The sequence below is a fragment of the Oreochromis niloticus genome, linkage group LG16 (assembly GCF_001858045.2).
Source record: "Oreochromis niloticus isolate F11D_XX linkage group LG16, O_niloticus_UMD_NMBU, whole genome shotgun sequence".
In the NCBI taxonomy this organism is placed as follows: Eukaryota; Metazoa; Chordata; class Actinopteri; order Cichliformes; family Cichlidae; genus Oreochromis; species Oreochromis niloticus.
Genome location: NC_031987.2, coordinates 21,778,090 through 21,797,192, shown reverse-complemented (window position 1 = coordinate 21,797,192; position 19,103 = coordinate 21,778,090). Strand labels below are relative to the sequence as shown.

General features: G+C 39.8%; 1 protein-coding gene across 1 annotated transcript; it reads left to right on the top strand.

The window, feature by feature from the left end:
• The first annotated feature begins 90 nt into the window (after window positions 1-90).
• kpna3 (karyopherin alpha 3 (importin alpha 4)) lies at window positions 91-18,792 on the top strand. The gene is made up of 17 exons (XM_003451617.5): window positions 91-363; window positions 2,904-2,948; window positions 5,855-5,944; window positions 7,117-7,146; window positions 7,267-7,319; window positions 7,412-7,507; window positions 9,107-9,192; window positions 11,829-11,915; window positions 12,035-12,204; window positions 12,529-12,573; window positions 12,720-12,851; window positions 12,941-13,069; window positions 13,436-13,540; window positions 13,818-13,889; window positions 14,209-14,371; window positions 14,509-14,603; window positions 14,715-18,792. The coding sequence occupies exons 1-17, from the start codon at window positions 295-297 to the stop codon at window positions 14,811-14,813; spliced, it is 1,566 nt and encodes a 521-aa protein (XP_003451665.1). The 5' UTR covers window positions 91-294; the 3' UTR covers window positions 14,814-18,792.
• Window positions 18,793-19,103: the final 311 nt, after the last annotated feature.

The window sequence follows — 19,103 nt, the reverse complement described above, 5'->3', positions numbered from 1 at the left end:
GAGTATTTTTCATGTGCCTCGCTGTTAACGTGGCGGTTTCGCAGCTTTTTTACGTCCGAAAGTCGTCGTCGTGCGCAATAAATCGCAGGTGAATTTATTGTCACTGCATCGAGGAAAGCCGTGGAAACCAGGGCAGCCCAGACAGGAGGTATGCAATAACTCCTCCCCTCACTCTGCGATCTGTTACGTACTCCTCCCTCTGTTCGGAGCCAGCAGCGGCGCAGGACCTGCCGTACATCGTCTTTCACGGAGGAGATCCCGAAAGCCGGAGTAACAGCTAAACCCCATACAGCCATGGCAGAAAACGCCGGCTTAGAAAACCACCGCATCAAGAGCTTTAAAAATAAGGGGCGTGATGTCGAGGTGAGCTGACATATAAACGTTAGTCTTCGTAACATGACTCGAATTAAATTTATGTAGAAAAAGAAGGTCTTTGGGCCTCCGTGGGGAGCCTGGCCCCGGCAAAGCTCCCTGCCAACCAGCCAGCCTGCTAGTTAGCAAGCTAGCTGGCTAATGCGAGCTATCGTGAGGAGTTCGCCATCAAAGGTGCTATCTTGCTACCGGTAAAATTCCTCGTAATGAACCAAAGGTGGTGATAGCTATCAAGTTCGTACCAGTGGCTTGCTAATATTGTAATGTCTGTGAACGATAAACTGTGTTCTATTTGAATCATTGGAACTGGGGAAATTAAAGGCAGGCGATGTAGCTGTCAGTGCCAGCTAGCGTTAACTAGCTACTTGCAGAGACACCGGTCACAAGCAAGGCTGGGCCCTCCCGGCTCCGTAATCCTGATGTTCGCTCTGTTTTACAGCCAGCTGAACTCAAATGACACCCGTGTTAACTCGCGAGCGTCTCACACAATTGCCATATTAAGCAAAAAGATAAGTGTGTGTATAATTAAATGTCTGTTCCACATCCACCCTAACCAAATATTGCCCCTCCTTGTTAGCTTGCTAATGTCAAGCAAATGACTAGCATGCGATGCCAGGTGAGGCGGCTGAAGAGGGCTGCTAACTAAGCCACTAAATGGTTAGCTGAAAGGTAGTGATGCGGTGACCTTAGCTTTACGGTACATTTTCAATCAGAAAAGCAAACTACACTGAAATTGCTACAACACCACGATGAAGTGAGGAGAGGCACTTTAGGCACAACATTAAGCTTCCATTGCTGTTAATAATAACTTTTTCTGACATTGCGATGTTATATGAAATTTCTTAAGTTAATCTTAGACATATTTCATAATAAACAGTGCTGTTACAGAATAAATGGTGAGGGCATTCGTATCAGATTCACTGCTAAGACTCATTCTAGAAAGCGCCATCAGTAGTCTGTCTGCACAGCTGGCAAATCTACGCTGGGCATTTTGCAGCATCATTCATCTCACGAGTCTAATTATAAATTTCTCTGACAGCATTTGACTGCAATGCTCATTGACATGATTACCAAACCATTTGGGTAAATGCTAGGCTAGGCTAGGTTCAGAGAAGTCAAGATAAAGGAAGCTGGGACCAAAGGCTCTAATGAAGTACCAGCTATTTTTTTTTGTTTTTTTTGTTAAAGATTCCATATGTTATTTTTGGATTTCATCAGTAAACAACGCTCAGCCATGGCATTCACCAACAAAGACACACTTGTGCTGTGTTGTTCTGATCTATTGGTAATCCTGCGATAATCCTCAAACAAAGGTATGTCTGGAAATGGCCCTTCAAAATCCACCAGTTTCCAGAAAAACTCCAGTTTCCAAAAACACAGATTGAAGACCTTTGGGTGGTTGTTTTGAAACTCGGAGTCACTTTGACAAGCACATGGCTACTATGACAAGCAGATTTGTGCCAAGTGAATTCCTGATGCTATTTTTGACAACTTGTCTGACCTGGGTCCTCTTAAGAGTGTCAGCGTGAATTTGAGTTTTTGTAAACGGATGACTCAGACTACAGCAGAGGGGGGGGAAAAAAGCCAGTTTGGGGTTTTATTTATTTAGGTCAGGCATAACAGATTGCTCTTCATTTCTGACACCATTTGGAACAGCAATGAATTGCAAAGCAGTAAAGCCTCGCTGCTACAGGCCATAAAACCCTTCTTTGTTTTACTGCACGTCATACACAGTGTAGATATTGGACAGGTTGTTTTTTGTTTTGTTTTTTTGGACCCCCAGTAACAAATTTGAAAAGAGTTTTTGTTTTTTCTCCCTTTTTTGGTGTGTTTGGTAGCACCTGTGTGCCCTCATCAATTTTAATTTTATTTAAACATATTTGTTGTACCAGTATTGTAGGAACTTTTAAATATTTTAGGTCCATCAAACAATCAGAATTTCAGCAATGAATCAGTTTAAATGTTTTGGTCTAGTTTAATTTGTCTTGATAGTCAAGCTGGACGGCTACTTTTCATCTCGGCAAAGGAAAACATTTTTCAGTGTAAGCGTCGTTATTGTTGTTTTGCAGTGTTTGGGAGACACCTCTGCTCTGCAGCCTCCCAAGTTATGACTTTCCCAAATTACGTAAGAGGCTATTTAGGAAAGCAACATGAACCTCTTCAAATAGTCACAAGATCTGAGACCATCTCAAACTGTTCTGGATGAATTGGAAACCCAGCAGACGCACAAATACAGCAATTAGTTACTCTCTTTCTCTGCTTGTCCTCTTTCTGAGTTGTTTTATTATGATCTCACTTTCAGTTGGATTGGTGATGGTTGCTTTTTGTGAGATGCAGAATCTTAGTTTTTCATCAATTTTGTGTCACCTGTTTTTAGTAGTTTTTTTTTAAAAATATATATCCATTAAATCACTTGGCGTAAAAGGCTACAGTGTCTGTTTTCTAACAGTAAATGACATGATTTCTCAAAAGTTGGGAAAATTTTCTCATTTCCTCTTGTGTATTTTTGTGTGTGTTTGTTTTCATTGCAGACTATGAGAAGACATCGAAATGAAGTGACAGTTGAGTTGAGAAAGGTGAGAAACAATACCCCATTCATCTACACACTCAAGTATTGCAAACCTTTTTCTGTTTTCCAACCAATGGGTTTGGACGTATCAAGTTTTAACATGCTTCATATGGATGTTTCACATTAAGAGTTTCTAGAAACACTTGGGAAGAAATCTGCCTTTGCAACCTGAAATTGCATAGACTGAGGGTTTAGCTTTAGCAGTGCTCTAACCAAAAAGTAGCAGCAGATTCACTGCTCCATCTGTCTGCCTAAGAAGCGTTCAGGCACATGATTGAGCTATAGCATGCTTGCCCTTGTCCAGTATACAATCACTGTGGTTAGATGCACATCCGGGTGTGTAGACTGAGTCAATTACAAGCCATTATGCCATTAATTTACACAGCTGGATTGATTAAAATAGGATTCTGTGTGTTCTGTCAGAGATGTGAGACGGGCAACTGAAAAACGGAGCTGAATAGCTGTATTAATAAATGCAGCTTATGAAACTTCTATATTTATATTTTGTAGAGCACAGTTAACATCCTGATGCTGTTAATAGAAGATGATCTGCACTGTAGGTCTGCTTCAGGTGGTTCTGCCAAGAGATTTGCATACTCAAAAAGGACTGGGATTACTTCTGATAATTGTTATGCCATCTGCAAATGTATTTTTGCAGTAAAATAGGATCTTAATTGAATGCAGTGTGCACCAGTGCAACAAAAGTACCAGAGGCTTCAGAATCAATTCAATTTCTACTTTGTGTTGCTAAATGATGTAAAACAGCAACAACAAATGGTTCTGGATTAAAGTTTATTTGATCAACTTTAAATACGGAGATTAAATTGAAAGGGCAAAATAACCTTAATTGTTTTATCTTCCTTTCCTGTCTGCACACTTAAAAAGGAAATCAGTATAATGTTATTAAAATGCAAACACGGATAAGATTCTTTTTAAAAATCCACTTTACCCGATCAGTTTATTCACTGCTAGTATGTTTAGTTTTCAATCCATATTTTTGGGGGTATTTCAACGATTGGCCCAATCGCTAACCTCTAGGTATATCATCACTTTTCATTTGCTGGGTAATATTTTCAACTGCTGCTTCTTTAGGGTGTGGAGTCATTAAAAGAGATGTGATTCAGTTAACTGATCTTAACTGAAAAGAAGTATTGCATTCATTGTGCTCTCTGTTGTGGCTTCATCAGTGAACACATATAAATGAGTTCACTGAAAAGTCTGCGTGTCTCAACAATACCTTTTCTACCCGATCACAAGTGATGTGCTGCAGCTTGTATCATCTTTTTCTGTATGTGATTCTATTGGCATTACTCTAGTATGGTTTTTTCTGTTGAGGGTTTTTGGGGGCGTGTATCTTTAGATAACTCGTGTTTCACAACTCCCTGGCTGTTCTATATACAAGAACTAGAATCTATTTAGGTTATGTTTTTGAAGCCATTCCTACAGAGGGCTCCTAATGTGTTAATTTGAGTTATCAAGTAATCCCAAGTTTGGGATTTTGCATCTGATTTTTATTTTATTTTATTTTTTTTATTTTTTTTTACGTGTTTGAGAAGAATCATTGTTTTTGTTGCACAAGTTGTTAGTCTTATGTAGATTTCTACAAATGTAGCCTTTGTGGATACTTTAAAGTGCCAGATAGATATTCCTAACAGATCCTGCAATTAACACCATGAGGACAAAGTCACTTGTAGATATTTTATAGTCAGATTTCATGATTTAAATGACTGGAAGCCGGTCCTCAAGAAGCTTTAGATCAGAAACAAGATCTGTATGATCATGCATTGAGACTTTGAAATTTGTCTTTAATTGAAATTGTGGCTCTTAAAGATTTGAGCTGTTTACCAGCAGTTCAGTTTTTACAGCAGGAAAGCCAAATCCCAAGTGAAACCACTTCTTAGAAACTTTCTTTTAAGTTTACTGATGTGTCAGAGCTTGTTCTTACTTTTATGTAGTTGGAGGCTGATTTCAATTTGTAGCCACTGCTAGCTTGATGAGGAATATAGCAGGTTTTAATGGTCGACTTGCAAGGAAAATGGGAAGTAGGTGCAGCAATTTATTGAAACTTGTGCAAACATGCATGGAAACATACAGAATATAAGGCAAAAATTCTAATGAGCTTGGAAGTCAATATTTTGTATGACCACCTTAAAGCTCTTTGGATGTTGCCTGCTTTTTTCTTTTCCTTTTTATTTATTTATTTTTTAAATGATCCCACACAGTTTCAGTACTGTTGCTTTGAAGGGGTAATTTTTGTATTTTTGTTGTTGTTTTTATGTTTGTTTTTGTTTTTGTATAAGATGTATAAGACCTTCTAAACTTGAAATTCAAATTAACACATAGTAAACTGTGGCATTGTGCTTTCAGGCAGAGTCAGAGAATATTGGTAAACTTAACGCATAAAGCAGCACAGCCTTCAGTAGCTGGGGATGTTGAAACATAAAATATTACTGCTGAGGTGGTCTCAAGTCTGGTACATTCCATTTGGATCAGAGGAACAAGAAGCACTGCACTAGCTGATTAGTCATCAGTGACGCACATCGGCACTGTGAGCTGGAATGTAGGGCAAGGGAATCTCCTCCTACCACTGACTCGCATGTCCTGTAGATTGATAGCGAATGAAAACGTTTGATGGGGACGCCGAGTGTGTTGAGGGTTAAAGGGTAAAGGGTAAAGGTTCAGCGTCTGTTTGTTTTGTGGGTTCTCCTGCAGGCATTCTTGTCTGGATTAACCCCTATGATATGGGATTCTTTTCATCTGGCATGCTGGATATCCTGCAGAAAATGAAAAAGTTTGGCAAAGAGAAAAACGCTAGGCCTAGATTCACTGTTGCTTTAAGAATTCATGAATGCATTAATGAATACTTTCATCTCCTCCTCTCATTGGTCTTCTTGTCTTTTATCCTCTTGTCAGAACAAACGAGACGAACATTTACTGAAGAAGAGAAATGTCCCGCAGGAGGAGAGTCTGGAGGACTCTGATGTCGACTCAGACTTCAAAGGAGTAAGTGTGGGTGTGTGGTGGGTTTGATTTGAGTGAGCGAGATGTAGCGAGACCGGACTATGTGGATATCAGGTCAGAAGGGTTAAAAAGGTGGGCAATGTACCGCGTATGGGATATGTCAATAGGATTCCAGTTAAAAAAAAATTCACATTTAATTTCTCATCTTTTTAGATGACAAGGTTGTTAATTAGCATGCCAGGTGATACTGAGAGGAACCCCACTTAAAAAAAAAAAAAATTAAATTATTATTCAGCCTGCATAGTTCTCATACAACCAGGGGAGGATGAAAGAAAAAGCATGACATTGTGTAATATCTTGCCAGAAGCCTGAACACCAGGTGTCAAAAGCTGGGAGGGTTCATCACACTGTTAAGACTTAACAGTGACTAACACCATAGAAGATTCCAGTCTTATAAAATCTCAGTACAGACTTTGACTCACTGTAATTGCAAGAATTTTGCAGCATTGTTTAGAGTCTTGTAGTTGGGTACAAAACATTTCATTCACCCCATACCAAAGCCAAAAGAAACGTTTGCCCCTTTGGATTTTCAGAAACAAAGGTAGTCTGATACAAAGGTCGAATGTGCAGCTTTCTGCTTTTTTGTCTTCATCAGTATTATCTGAAAGCAACTTGGAATTTCACATATGCGCACTAGAGCTGCTCCCAGATGAACTAGCAGGTGCATATTTACAATACCAGTTTATTATTTGACTTGTGAGGCAGAGAAAGAATGTGTTGCAGTACCGAGAAATACAAAATTGTAATGCACTACTTTATAAAATGTAAATCTTACAACCAAGCTAACTGTTTAACAATACGAGCAAAATCTGTAGTGATTCTGAATGTGTCACAACAAACAGCAAGCAGGCTATGCAGCGTTAGTGCAAATGGCTAATTTTTGTCTTAACATGGTTCACATGATAAGCCATCTTTGCAGTTGCCCTGCAACGTTCTTCATCTTTTTGGAGTCATTCCTCTCAAAATGATCCCACACTTTGGATTTCCTGTCCAGCCTAGTAAAGTTAATAAAGTTAGTTTGTTATATTAACCCCGAATAACGAATAAAATGCGTCATAGTGCCAATGTGTAGCGTTAGCTCTTCACTTGCTATTGATTGCATGTTCTTAGCAAATTACGACATTGCTAATATTCTTCATTTTCTCTTTGTTTAGCAAAATGTTACGCTCGATGCCATTCTACAGGTAAGTTATCTCGTTCACGCCTTCTAATACATATTTAACCCTTTCCCAAATGTATCATCAATACCACCTTAACTTTTGGCTAGTTATGCTGATATCTGTTATTGTTTTATTTCACTACAGAACGCTACCAGCGATAATGCGGTTATACAGCTCAGTGCTGTACAGGCAGCCAGGTGAGTAGCTGATGAAACACTTTTGTATAAATACCAGTTCTTCCTTGTGTTTTGTGGTGTTAACTTTTTTTTTTTTGCGTTCTATTTCTTAGAAAACTGCTCTCAAGCGACAGAAATCCTCCCATCGATGATTTGATAAAATCTGGGATCCTGCCCATTTTAGTCAAATGCCTGGAAAGGGATGACAAGTAAGTCTGTTTCCTAAGTAGTACTTTTTTATTAAAGTTTTTAAAAATCATTATTTTGTTTAGCTTTTTGGTAATGTAATAACTTTTATCACTGATCCTGCTGCATCATTTCTCTGCTGCAGTAGAATCATTGTGTGCATGAGTGTTTCCCACTGTGTCCACACGTTAGAGTGTGTGGAGGCATGCAGGGCAGCTGGCTCGTCCTCTCAGTACAAGCCAAGCCAAATATATCAACATTCCTGTCTCTCGGAGTTCCCCAATTCCCAGGACCTTGTGTTCACTGAGGGGGGGCAGGAATGAAAAGCTCGAGTGAAAGAGCTTGTAAGGAAGTAATTGTAAAGATTTTACCATGGCAACTAACAGCTGATAGCATCATGTTGACATGGGATGAGGGCTGTTATTAGATATTTGTACATCACGACTGAACTATTAAACTAGTTGATAGGGGTTTTTTTGGTTTTTTTACCCCTCTCCACTCCTCCCCACTCCAGCGATCATCACACTTCACTTCACCTAATTGTTGCCAATGCTGTGGCTATATTTAGCAGCTTTAAACACCCCTTTCAGTGACTTTTTTTTTTTTTTTTTTTCCCCCCCTCTTCCCCAAAAGTGCCAAACAAGTAATTAGGGAATAAACGCTCAATAGTACTGCACTACGATGACAAGCTTTTGCTCTCGGATGGCAGACACAGCTCTGCTTTGTGTGTGTTGTGTTTAGTGAGTGGCACTAGCAGAAGTACCCTTAAAATATTCACTGCTGATTACTATTGAAGCTCCTGAACCCAAAAATCGTATTCAGGGCAGCCCTTAATATGTTGCCATAGCGCTGTGGCAGAAACCCAAGCCAGCTCAGCTTGTTGTAAAGCCTCACAATAGAATTTACAGCATGAAAACCTCTGCCAATTAAAAATGGACAACCTATCCTTTGGAGGTCTATAAATTATCTGTGAATGCCTGGCAGGGCAGGAAATAAAGCGGGTCTCTTCACAACTGGTTACCTCCCAAAAAGAAGCTGTTTTATTCTTTTAAATCCCAGAAGATGAAACTTAGAAACTCCAGATCATGGCAGGTTGTCTGATAAAACATTTCTTTGGGATGACGGAATTACCATCCTTTGTTACAATTAGCTAGCATTTGGCTGGTGGGTGGCGTGAGAATCACTTTTTTGTGTGTGATTTTTATTTTGTGTTGCATCAGTTTTCCTAAACTCATTTTAATGATGGTTCTCCATTTTGAGTGCAGTTAAACTGAATGATACAGTTTCTAGACCTTTCTGGTGTCAGATTTGTTATCTGTCACAAGATTTTGGACTACCTGTATTAATTCTGCTGTTATAGTTATCTTTTTCTTGAGAAGCCAGCCGTTGAAAACTCGGTTCTCTAAATAAGCACCACAGTTTGGTTAAAGTATGTTTTGCTTTAATTAGTACAAGAAGGCCAAAAACAAAACAAATATGTTAAGAATTTGAAATTGCAAGTCGGGGGGAGGATTGCACATGGATATTATTAATCCCTGCTCCTTCCATTCTGTCTCGTCTACTGCAGAATAAATGAGCTTACTTTGTTTTCTAACTGGTATTGTTTTCTCTCTGTCTTACAGCCCGTCGCTTCAGTTTGAGGCAGCTTGGGCTCTGACCAACATTGCCTCTGGGACGTCAGCACAGACCCAGGCTGTGGTTAAATCCAGTAAGCTGACCCCACGGTTCATGTTCCCCTGTGTTACCCCTTCAGTCTGTGTTTATATTCTGTCTGCAATTTGCCAAGCAAGCATATTTATTTATTTTTTCACCCAGTAAGGCTTAGTTAGTTTTTGGGATAATACTTTTTTTTTCCTGCCTCAAAGTAAAACATGGTTATCTAATAAAACTAACATGACTCTATAGCTAAAACCATGTTTAATATTCAAAAGATAAGATGGCTGTTAGAGATATGGAACAACATAGTTTGAAATTATGGAAAGCCACATATTAAAAACATGCATGTTTGCTGAGAGGGGTAATTTATACTTAGACGTCTGCATGGCACATTTAATCATGTTGGCATTAAAAAAAAAGACACAGCATCCCTTTCTGTTGCTGGGAAAGCTTTGTGCTCACTTGCAATCGGTCTAACATATTTTAATGATAAATTTGTAAATTGTGAAGATCATGAACAAATTGGTTTAGACAAAAGGTTTCTTTATGGTCCAGCCAGTGTATCGAATGAATCATACTATAATGGTTGTAGCGTATGTATATATTTGCATTGCACTTCCATTTTCTCTAGATGAGTGGGCCAATCTTGACAAAATTTTGCATAAACACTGCCAAGGCACTTTGAGTGCCAACATCTATATGACACACATTTTATACAAATCCCACAATCATATTTTTTTTTGTACATTTGAGAGTTCAATTGAGCACCAAATGGAGTGTTGGATTGGAATAGTGTGTCACACAATATAATGTACTATTGCCAAAAGTATTCACTCACTCATCCAAATCATTCAATTCAGGTGTGCCAGTCGCATCAATGTTAATATGTGTATAAAATCAAGCACCTAGGCATGCAGGCTGCTTCTACAAACATTTGTGAAAGAATGGGTCGCTCTCAAGAGCTCAGTAAATTCCAGTTTGGTACCTTAATAGGATGTACCCAGTGCGGCAAGTCCACTTGTGAAATTTTTTTGCTATCAAATATTCCACAGTCGACTGTTAGTGGCATTATAACAAAGTGGAAGCTACTGGGAATGACAGAAACAACAGCAACTCGGCCAAAAACTGGTAGACACATGATGGTCTGCACAGAGGTCGCCAACTTTCTGCAGTCAGTTACTACAGACCTCTAAACTTTATATCACCTTTAGCTCAAGAACAGTGTGTAGAGAGCTTCATGGAATGTGTTTCTCTGGCCTACCAGTTGCATCCAAGCCTTACATCACCAATTGCCCAGCAAAGATTTGGATGCAGTGGTGTGAAGCACACCACCACTAGACTCTAGAACAGTGGAGACGTGTTCTCTGGAGCAATAAATCACTGTTCTCCATTTGGCAATCTGATAGATGAGTCTGGGTTTGCCAATTGCCAGGAGAACCGTACTTGTGTGACTGCACTGTGTCAATGGTAAAGTATAGTGGGTTAGTGGATTATTGTGTGGGGCTGTGTTTTAGGAACTGTTATAGCGAAGGGCACTCTTAATGCTTCAGCATTCCAAGACAATTTGGACAATTTCATGCTTCCAACTCTGTGGGAACAGTTTGGGGGCAGCCTCTTCCTGTTCCGAAACGACTGCGCATGAGTGCACAAAGAACGGTCCATAAAGACATGGATGAGCAAGTTTGGTATGGAAGAGCTGCACAGAGTCTTGATCTCAACCTGACACAGCACCTTTCGGATGAATCGTAGTAGAGACTGTGAGCCAGGCCTTCTCGTCTACCATCAGTGTCTGACCTCACAAATGTGTTTCTGGAAGAATGGTCAAAAAATGTCCATAAACGCACTCCTAAACCTTGTGAAAAGCCTTCCCAGAAGAGTTGAAGCTGTTATAGCTGCAAAGGCTGGGCTGACATCATTTTAAACCCTATGTATCAAGAATGATATGTCACTCATGTTCATATGCATCTGAAGACAGATGAGCAAATACTTTTGGCAATATAGTGTGTCATAGCATCATACTGTAATGATTGTAACATATGCATGTTTTCGTTCCCGTAGTAAGTTGAATCAAATATCTGGATTTCACATCACCAAGTTGTGATTGTGACCATAAAGAAACAGAAGTGAGTGTAGGTCCTCAGAATTTTGAGAGTGCATAGAGCCAGTTACCAAACCATTTCATTAATAGCCATAACACATTACACCATGTGTTACAGCTATTTTTTATAGTTATTTAACACCTGAGCCATTACTGTGCCCCTGTAGAAAGCTGTATCGATTAGCATAGAAGCCTATTGTCTAGAAGATGTACTACTTGGGAGCATAGCTGAATAGCTTTCTTCATAATACAGAACACATCTCTAAAGTGGAGAGTACCTGCTTGTATGAGGGGTATATGTGAAAAATGACCATTCATCTCTGTTAGTCTCTATAGAAATACAAGTGTCTTAACCCATTGTGGTCCAGCATGGTTGAGAGTTGGAGCAGATGTAATGATGGTTCAACACATTACTGTGCGTAAGGCAAAAGTCTGTGTTGGCTCATTCTGCAAGACAAGTGGTGGACATTTGGACTCATGCTTAGTTTGTTTGTTTTATCCCCCTTGCTAGGTTCTGATGATTTAAAGGTGGCAAAATAAACAGTCCATCACCCTGGGCATATCTGACAGTTTAATTTTTGTGCTTCCAGATGCAGTGCCCTTGTTCTTGCGACTGCTACACTCTCCTCACCAGAACGTATGCGAACAGGCTGTGTGGGCTTTAGGAAACATTATAGGTGAGTGTCCCTCTATGATAGATGTGCTTTTTGGTTTTTGTTTTGTTTTTATTTATTTTAATACTGCTTGGAAGCAACCATCCAGAGTTCTGTTGACCTCTGCCCCCTTGCACAATCAGGTGATGGGCCACAGTGCAGGGATTATGTCATCTCTCTGGGTGTGGTCAAGCCCCTGCTTTCTTTCATCAATCCATCAATCCCCATCACCTTCCTCCGTAATGTTACCTGGGTCATTGTTAACCTCTGCCGCAACAAGGATCCACCACCACCCATGGAGACTGTGCAAGAGGTGGGTGTGACTGCATGTGTATGTGTGCGCGTGTGCGTGCGTGTGTGTACCAGCTCTCATGTGCCATACAGATGGTTGTGTTTCTTTGCATTTGACTCTGTCACGGCAGGCTGAGTCACGCAGAGCTTTTACAGCACATTTTCAGTAGCCAAATCAGCCTCTTCACCCCGGGGAACTTCTGACTAGAAAGCTCTTTTGCTGACAATTGAAGTCTGGTTTTGACAGCTGTTCCTCTTGTGATGTTTTTTTTTTCCTCCTGTTTTTACCTTCATCTATTCCTTTGCCTACTTCCAACCCACTCACAACCTACTTCTTTCCCCACAGATATTGCCTGCCCTCTGTGTGCTAATATATCACACCGACATAAATGTAAGTATCTGGCTGAGCTGTGATTACTCAAGTTATCTGTTTACTAATTTACATAAATTCTAAAGACAAAATTTAGTGCTTAGTTTTTTCAGTTCTAGCAGTATAATAACTGTCTGAATTCTTACGTGTTCTGACTCTGTGTATAGATCCTAGTAGACACAGTGTGGGCTTTGTCCTATCTGACGGACGGTGGCAACGAGCAGATTCAGATGGTCATTGATTCTGGAGTTGTTCCATTTCTTGTGCCTCTCCTCAGCCATCAGGAGGTGAAAGTTCAGGTAAGACTAATTCATTCCTCCCACCTGGTCCACACTCTGAAGCCAATTTTTATTTGAAGTTGTATTCCTCTTTTGTTCACAAACTACAGACGGCAGCTCTGAGGGCAGTGGGAAACATTGTGACAGGGACAGATGAGCAGACACAGGTGGTTCTCAACTGTGATGTTCTGTCACACTTCCCCAACCTGCTGACACATCCTAAAGAAAAAATCAATAAGGTATGAGATCCACAGCCTCAGCCTTCAAGCTCATTATGCTTTTTCTTCTAGTTTCTTATCGCTTTACATTAAAGTAAATGGAAAGTAAAGTAGTATTTATAGTACAGATGTCTTTCACTGTTGAGAAATGTAACAGGAGCAGGATTTTTGTTGTATGTAGTTATTTTATTTAGTTACAACTCTCAAACTTTTTGAGTTTAAGTTAAACTGGTACTAATCTGTACTTAAGATCCATTATTTAGGTGAAATGTTAAAATAATTTTTATTGAAGCAGATTCATTCTATATAATGCACTGAATGCAGTCCCTTGTTTTTTTTTTTTTTTTGGTTTTTTTTTTAAACCATTTGTGATTGGTCTGTTTGCAGGAAGCAGTCTGGTTCCTGTCCAACATTACAGCTGGGAACCAGCAGCAAGTCCAAGCTGTGATTGATGCTGGTCTGATTCCTATGATCATTCACCAACTGGCTAAGGTTTGTGTGTGGTTATAAATTGGGGGGAGGGGGGGAAAAAAGCTCAAGATTCTCTCTAGTTTCTGTTCAGTTTTGTCCCCGCATGGTACCAGACACACGATGTATAAATTCATCTTGGCATTTAGTTGCACTGACACCTTTTTATGTTTTCTAGCCAGAAAGCAGAACAGTTTCTGATAGAAGACATGGAAACTGAATGCATATTTGGCCTACATATTGTGTGTATTTTGGCAATTTGCTGTGTAGTACATTTTGGTGACAGCCTGGCTCTCTACAGGGTGATTTTGGCACTCAGAAGGAGGCAGCATGGGCCATCAGCAACCTCACCATCAGTGGGAGGAAAGACCAGGTGAGCTTGGCTTGTGGAGCAGACAAGATTTTTTTTTTTTTTTTTTTGATTTTTTTTACTTGGTTTAAAAAGATTTGCTACAATGAAATGGGTATATGTTGTTTTAATGAAAAAAAACAAACTGCATTTCTTCACTGCAGTAGGAAATGTTTGGCTCATTGTTTCTTTCAAGAAGCAGAAAAATAATCATTGTAGGCTGAAGCTAGACAACATTGACTTAAGTTATGAAGGTCACTGTGAGTGCACTTTCCACACTTGTAACCATGTACCTATGTTGTAATCAAGTATGGATGTGGTGTGTATGTGTGGGTTTGTGTAGGTGGAGTTCTTAGTGGAGCAGAATGTCATCCCTCCGTTCTGTAACCTGCTGTCCGTGAAGGACTCCCAGGTGGTGCAAGTCGTCCTGGATGGCCTGAAAAATATTCTCATCATGGCAGGAGACGAAGCCAGCACTATTGCCGAGATCATAGAGGAGTGTGGAGGTCTGTGTTTGATGGTTTCCTTGTATCCTCTTAGAAACCATTTAGAGAGAGTTCTTGGTGTAATTGGATTTTTTTATCTTACTGAAGTTGCTTTTTTACAATGTTTGTTTCTAAAACTGTTGTTTTGTCTTTTTCAGGTTTGGAGAAGATAGAAAATTTGCAGCAGCATGAGAATGAGGATATCTACAAACTAGCCTTTGAGATTATTGATCAGTACTTTTCAGGAGACGATGTGAGTTAACTGTCACCATGCGTCTCACTTTCTGTTATTTTGGATTTGTTTTCCTTTTCGGGCAATGTCTTACTCTAGCATTCGATCTTACAATGTTTGTCCTTTTTTCAGATTGATGAAGATCCTAGCTTGATTCCTGAAACTACTCAAGGAGGAACCTTCAATTTTGATCCAGCTTCCAACATGCAAACAAAGGAGTTTAATTTCTAAAAACCAGGATGTTTGGTTCAACCAGTTGCACGGGTACTCTGTAATCACCCCAGACATTCATCCATCTCTCCTCCAATCTGGCAACCTGGTACAGAAGGATATACTTAGCATCACGTCAACATGGAAACTCACCACTGAAGGGTTTACCCACCCCCACCTCTGCACTATGGGGTGTTTTTGATTTTTTTTTTTTTTTTTTTCCTTTTAAATGGTCATCGTTCACAGAACACTGCAACCCTTCATAGGAGTCCTTGTTATCCAACAGGCACATTCACCATCTGGCAACCTGCATCAGGAAGATTGTCAGTATTTTCTGCCAGTGCTTCTAAAATGTCACACAGAAAGGAAACCAGAAGGAAGGAAAAGCCTTCACGGGAAAGCTTCAATTGCCAAATGTCAAGTTCTCACAAAGACGGAAAAACACAAGCACATTTTCAGACACATGAACACACGTGCATATACACGCACTTTTTTTGACACTTAGAATTTGTGTGCATACTTCAGTTAGAAGCCATCATATCACTCATGGGGAAGAAATACTGCTGTTTGTTTGTGCTTTATTTTGTGCTTTCCCCTCCCCTGGATTGTCCTCTAGTGTTACTTTACCCATGCACACTGACATACTACAAGTACATACATTAATACATTTGGTGACACTGATTCCTGATAGCCAGGGCACACCAATACCCTCTCTCTCACCCAGTTTAAAGAGTTAATCCCAGAGCTAAGCCATGATTAACCACGGACCCCCACTGCCCTCCCAGGAGAGTCCTTGGGCAGGTGGAGGGGCGAAAGGGCTCTAAGGCAACAAGAGGACTCCGTGGCAAACTGACTGACGGGACTTCTGACTCAATGGCGTCACTTTTTTAATGTGACCTCTGTTGAATTATCAAACTTACTGTTTTGTTTAAAAAAAAAAAATCATCAAAAATGTGAAGAAAATGCCATAATTCTTTATTTTCCCAATACAACTGTTAAGACCTGCTAATCACCTGCTACTGATTAAGCAAAGCGGCAAAATTTTTATTTTAATGGATGTGAATACCTGTCACGGGAGGAAGCACCTTTGGGCGAAGACACAGAGACTTAAGAGGAACACGTCAGCTGTAGCGTTTATCTTCCCCCGCCACCCACAGGACATCCTCCTTCTGAGCTCAGTCACGTCCTGGGATTCAGTAAACTGTTTGCTCGGGACTCCCCTGTAATGTGAAACTCTGAATGGAGGGAGGGGGTTTAACAAAAAGAAAGAAAACAACTTAAAGCTAAAATCATCCTAATTGCGATATGACCTTTTTTTACTTTAAATTTCGCTACAGACAAATTGGTTTCATGTTTCCGCTTCTACTGGTTGGGTCTGTGGAGCTTCCTTTGTATTACTATTTTACTTTTTAGGTTTTCTTCAGTCTTATGCACACGTCTGAGAGGCATAACGATGTCTGACTGCAGAAACGACAAAAAGGACCTACACTCACTGAAGACTAGACTTGTACAACGAGTGCAGGTCCCGATCTTTATATTACTTTAACTACTTTCGATAAAGAGGTCACATGTCATCACTCAATTTGAATAACTGTACAAAAACGTGATGTGTATCTCTCCTTGCCGTCTAATGAATATATATTTACATAAAGCCTGTACAAAGCTGCTGCAGCTGACAGTCATTGGATGGACGATAACTGTCAAAGATGGCTGGGGATGATCTCTTTTCTTTTTTTTTTTTCTCCTTTTTGAAGCAATATTTCTTTGTTTTATTGTTTTTACTTTCGACTTGCATATGTATTGTGATGACATGCTGATAAATTCGAACAGGCTGGTTTTGTTTTTTTGTTTTTTTTCCTCCTCTCTCTCTGTAGTGGTGACGGGCTGTTTAAAATGTACCGTCCCGTGTCCCGGTTGATGTGCAGGCTTGGGGTAAATGTGTCAAACTTTAATCCCAATCATAGCCCTGGTCTGGAAGACTTAATGATCCCACCCCCCCGGTTGGCTGCTAACTACTTAGAGGGGTTCAGAGCTGGGGTTTGGGGTGGGGATTGGGGGGTGGGGCTGGGGGTCACACTGGGGCTTTAAATACTGAGTGGGCTTGTTATGAGCAGCCCAGGCTTTTTTTTTTTTTTTTCGTTTTTCTTTTTGGGACTAGCTGTTTATTACTGAACAAAACTATAGAGAGGGTGTACAGTCATGAACTAGCAGACTAGACCGAGCCACTTTAAAGATTTACAATTTCGTTGCCTTGTATCCGCATTGGATACAAGCTTATGTTTGTTGCAAGATTTTTACTTGCTAATGAAAAGTTGTTTTAAATAAAATAATAGGAGAAAAGCAACAGACAGCGTTTTGGCCTCTGATTGTTTGTATCTTTTTATAAATTTTAGATTGAATTCTTCTCTTTAAGGTGGCTCACTGATGCTTTCAACTCTTGTGCATATTAAAGACGAGAATGAGTTGAAAATCATTGTGCCTTTTGTTTTTCATTTCAACTACAGCTAGGTTTTATCGAATAGAAACGAGACTGAGTGACTGGAGAATCTCTAAATAGGGGACGTGGCTTTAGTAATGCGTAGTCTCCTTGTTGTTGGAGTTTGCCAGTAGAAATGGTCAATGCTGCTCTCTGCTGTTGGAGAGTAACTTGCTTCCCTTCTAATGTCATTCACTGAACATTGTATGACACCATGCGTCCCGACCATTTACCCCCCCCCTCCCCTTCTCTTCTCTTGGAAAAACCACAAGCCATCATTGCCATATTTCAGTCGGGGGGGAGGATTCTGATATCTCCTTCTCATCTTTGACCCTCAGGACATGATCTGTGTTTCTGATCCTAACCAAAATAAACTTGCTGTTTAGCCGTTGGATCTTTCGTGCTTTTGTGACTCACACATATGGTAGCTGTTTTAAGTTGTATGGGTGCGAGTTGCTTTCTGCAGGGATTCTTTTGATTCCAAGTGTTTGTGAGGAAGATGGAACTCCCTCTGAGCTCAGTTTTTACGCGCTCTGAATATATTTTAAAGATGAGCATCGCTTCCTTTATGTGACTTGAGCAGGCTGACCACCTTGTTATGAAAAAGCAAATGTAAAGTACTCTTTCTCCTTTCTTTGGCTTGTCCTTTTTATAGGTCAGACATTTCAGCAGCTAATTGGATGAGATTTATTTGTGGTTCATGGCTGTCTTTCAAGTAATTTTTAGAATTTACTCTGCCACCCTAATGTAGACTATACCAGGCTTTTGGCTCTGCTGTACATATTAACAACTGAAAACTAGATTAGAGGAATAAATGCCTCATTTGTGCTGTGAATGTTTCCGTTAGCCGAATCCTTATGCGAGTGTTGATGAACACACTGGCTCACTCAATGATTAACTTGGACTGCAAACACTGAATCTGGGTTTCCTGTGGAGTACAAAAAGAAGCAAAATAAGATAAGAGGCCTCCAAATGGAACGTTAATCCTGCTTGACCCAGATCCAAATGCACCAAGTTAACTGCGTGGGGAATTGTTTTGTTTTTTTAGGGGGGTGAAGTACAAGTATTTTACATAACATGGCACATTTTGGAAGAATATGTAATCAATAACTCTAAAGAGGCACACTGCAAATCTGAGAATGGATCATCTCTTGAGCGAGGATGCAAACTTCTTTCTTGACCTTTGGAAGAGCAGGCGACTAAAATGTCCACTTAGATCTGAAGGTTTTGGTTGCATTACAAAAGATTCCTTTGCAGATCAGGGCGATCAGTTGTCTTGAAACGTAAAAAAAAAAAAACAACAAAAAAACGGGACAGACAGAAGTATATTTAAATGATGAGAAAATGCAATCAGAGAAAGAACGACCTTTTATTATAGAGAGGTAAGGCAAACTTTATTTTCAGAATTTGTTTTTCCTGCTGATTCTGGTACCTCTGGGTAAAATCTGATTTTTATTTATGTAGTCTGACATAAGCAATGTACATAACTGATGTTTAAGACATTAAAGAATACAGTACTTTAAACTGTGCGTCAGGATTGTTCTTTACACTCACAAATAACAGACACAAACGCACTACTAGTCTCCCCACCGCATTAAAAAAAACCCTTAATGAATATAAAAATATTAATTCTGAAATTTGGGCTGCAAAAGACCAGATGTCTCCAACTTCAAATCCTAGGTGTTTATTAAGTGCTGGTTATATCCATGTTGCATTTTGGATATGGCATAAAAGAATAACTAGCTTCCAAAATAGTCTTATTTGTCTTAAACCTGACCAAATATTCCTCTTCGGCAAATGAATGTGAAATCTAGTGTCCTACTTGGAGGTTAACT

Excerpts from the sequence above, each read along its gene's own strand:
- kpna3 (XM_003451617.5), top strand. The coding sequence starts at position 295 with ATGGCAGAAAACGCCGGCTTAGAAAACCACCGCATCAAGAGCTTTAAA. Across the intron at positions 12,852-12,940 it reads ATCAGGAGGTGAAAGTTCAG|ACGGCAGCTCTGAGGGCAGT; the intron begins GTAAGACTAATT and ends CACAAACTACAG. Across the intron at positions 14,372-14,508 it reads GATCATAGAGGAGTGTGGAG|GTTTGGAGAAGATAGAAAAT; the intron begins GTCTGTGTTTGA and ends TGTCTTTTTCAG.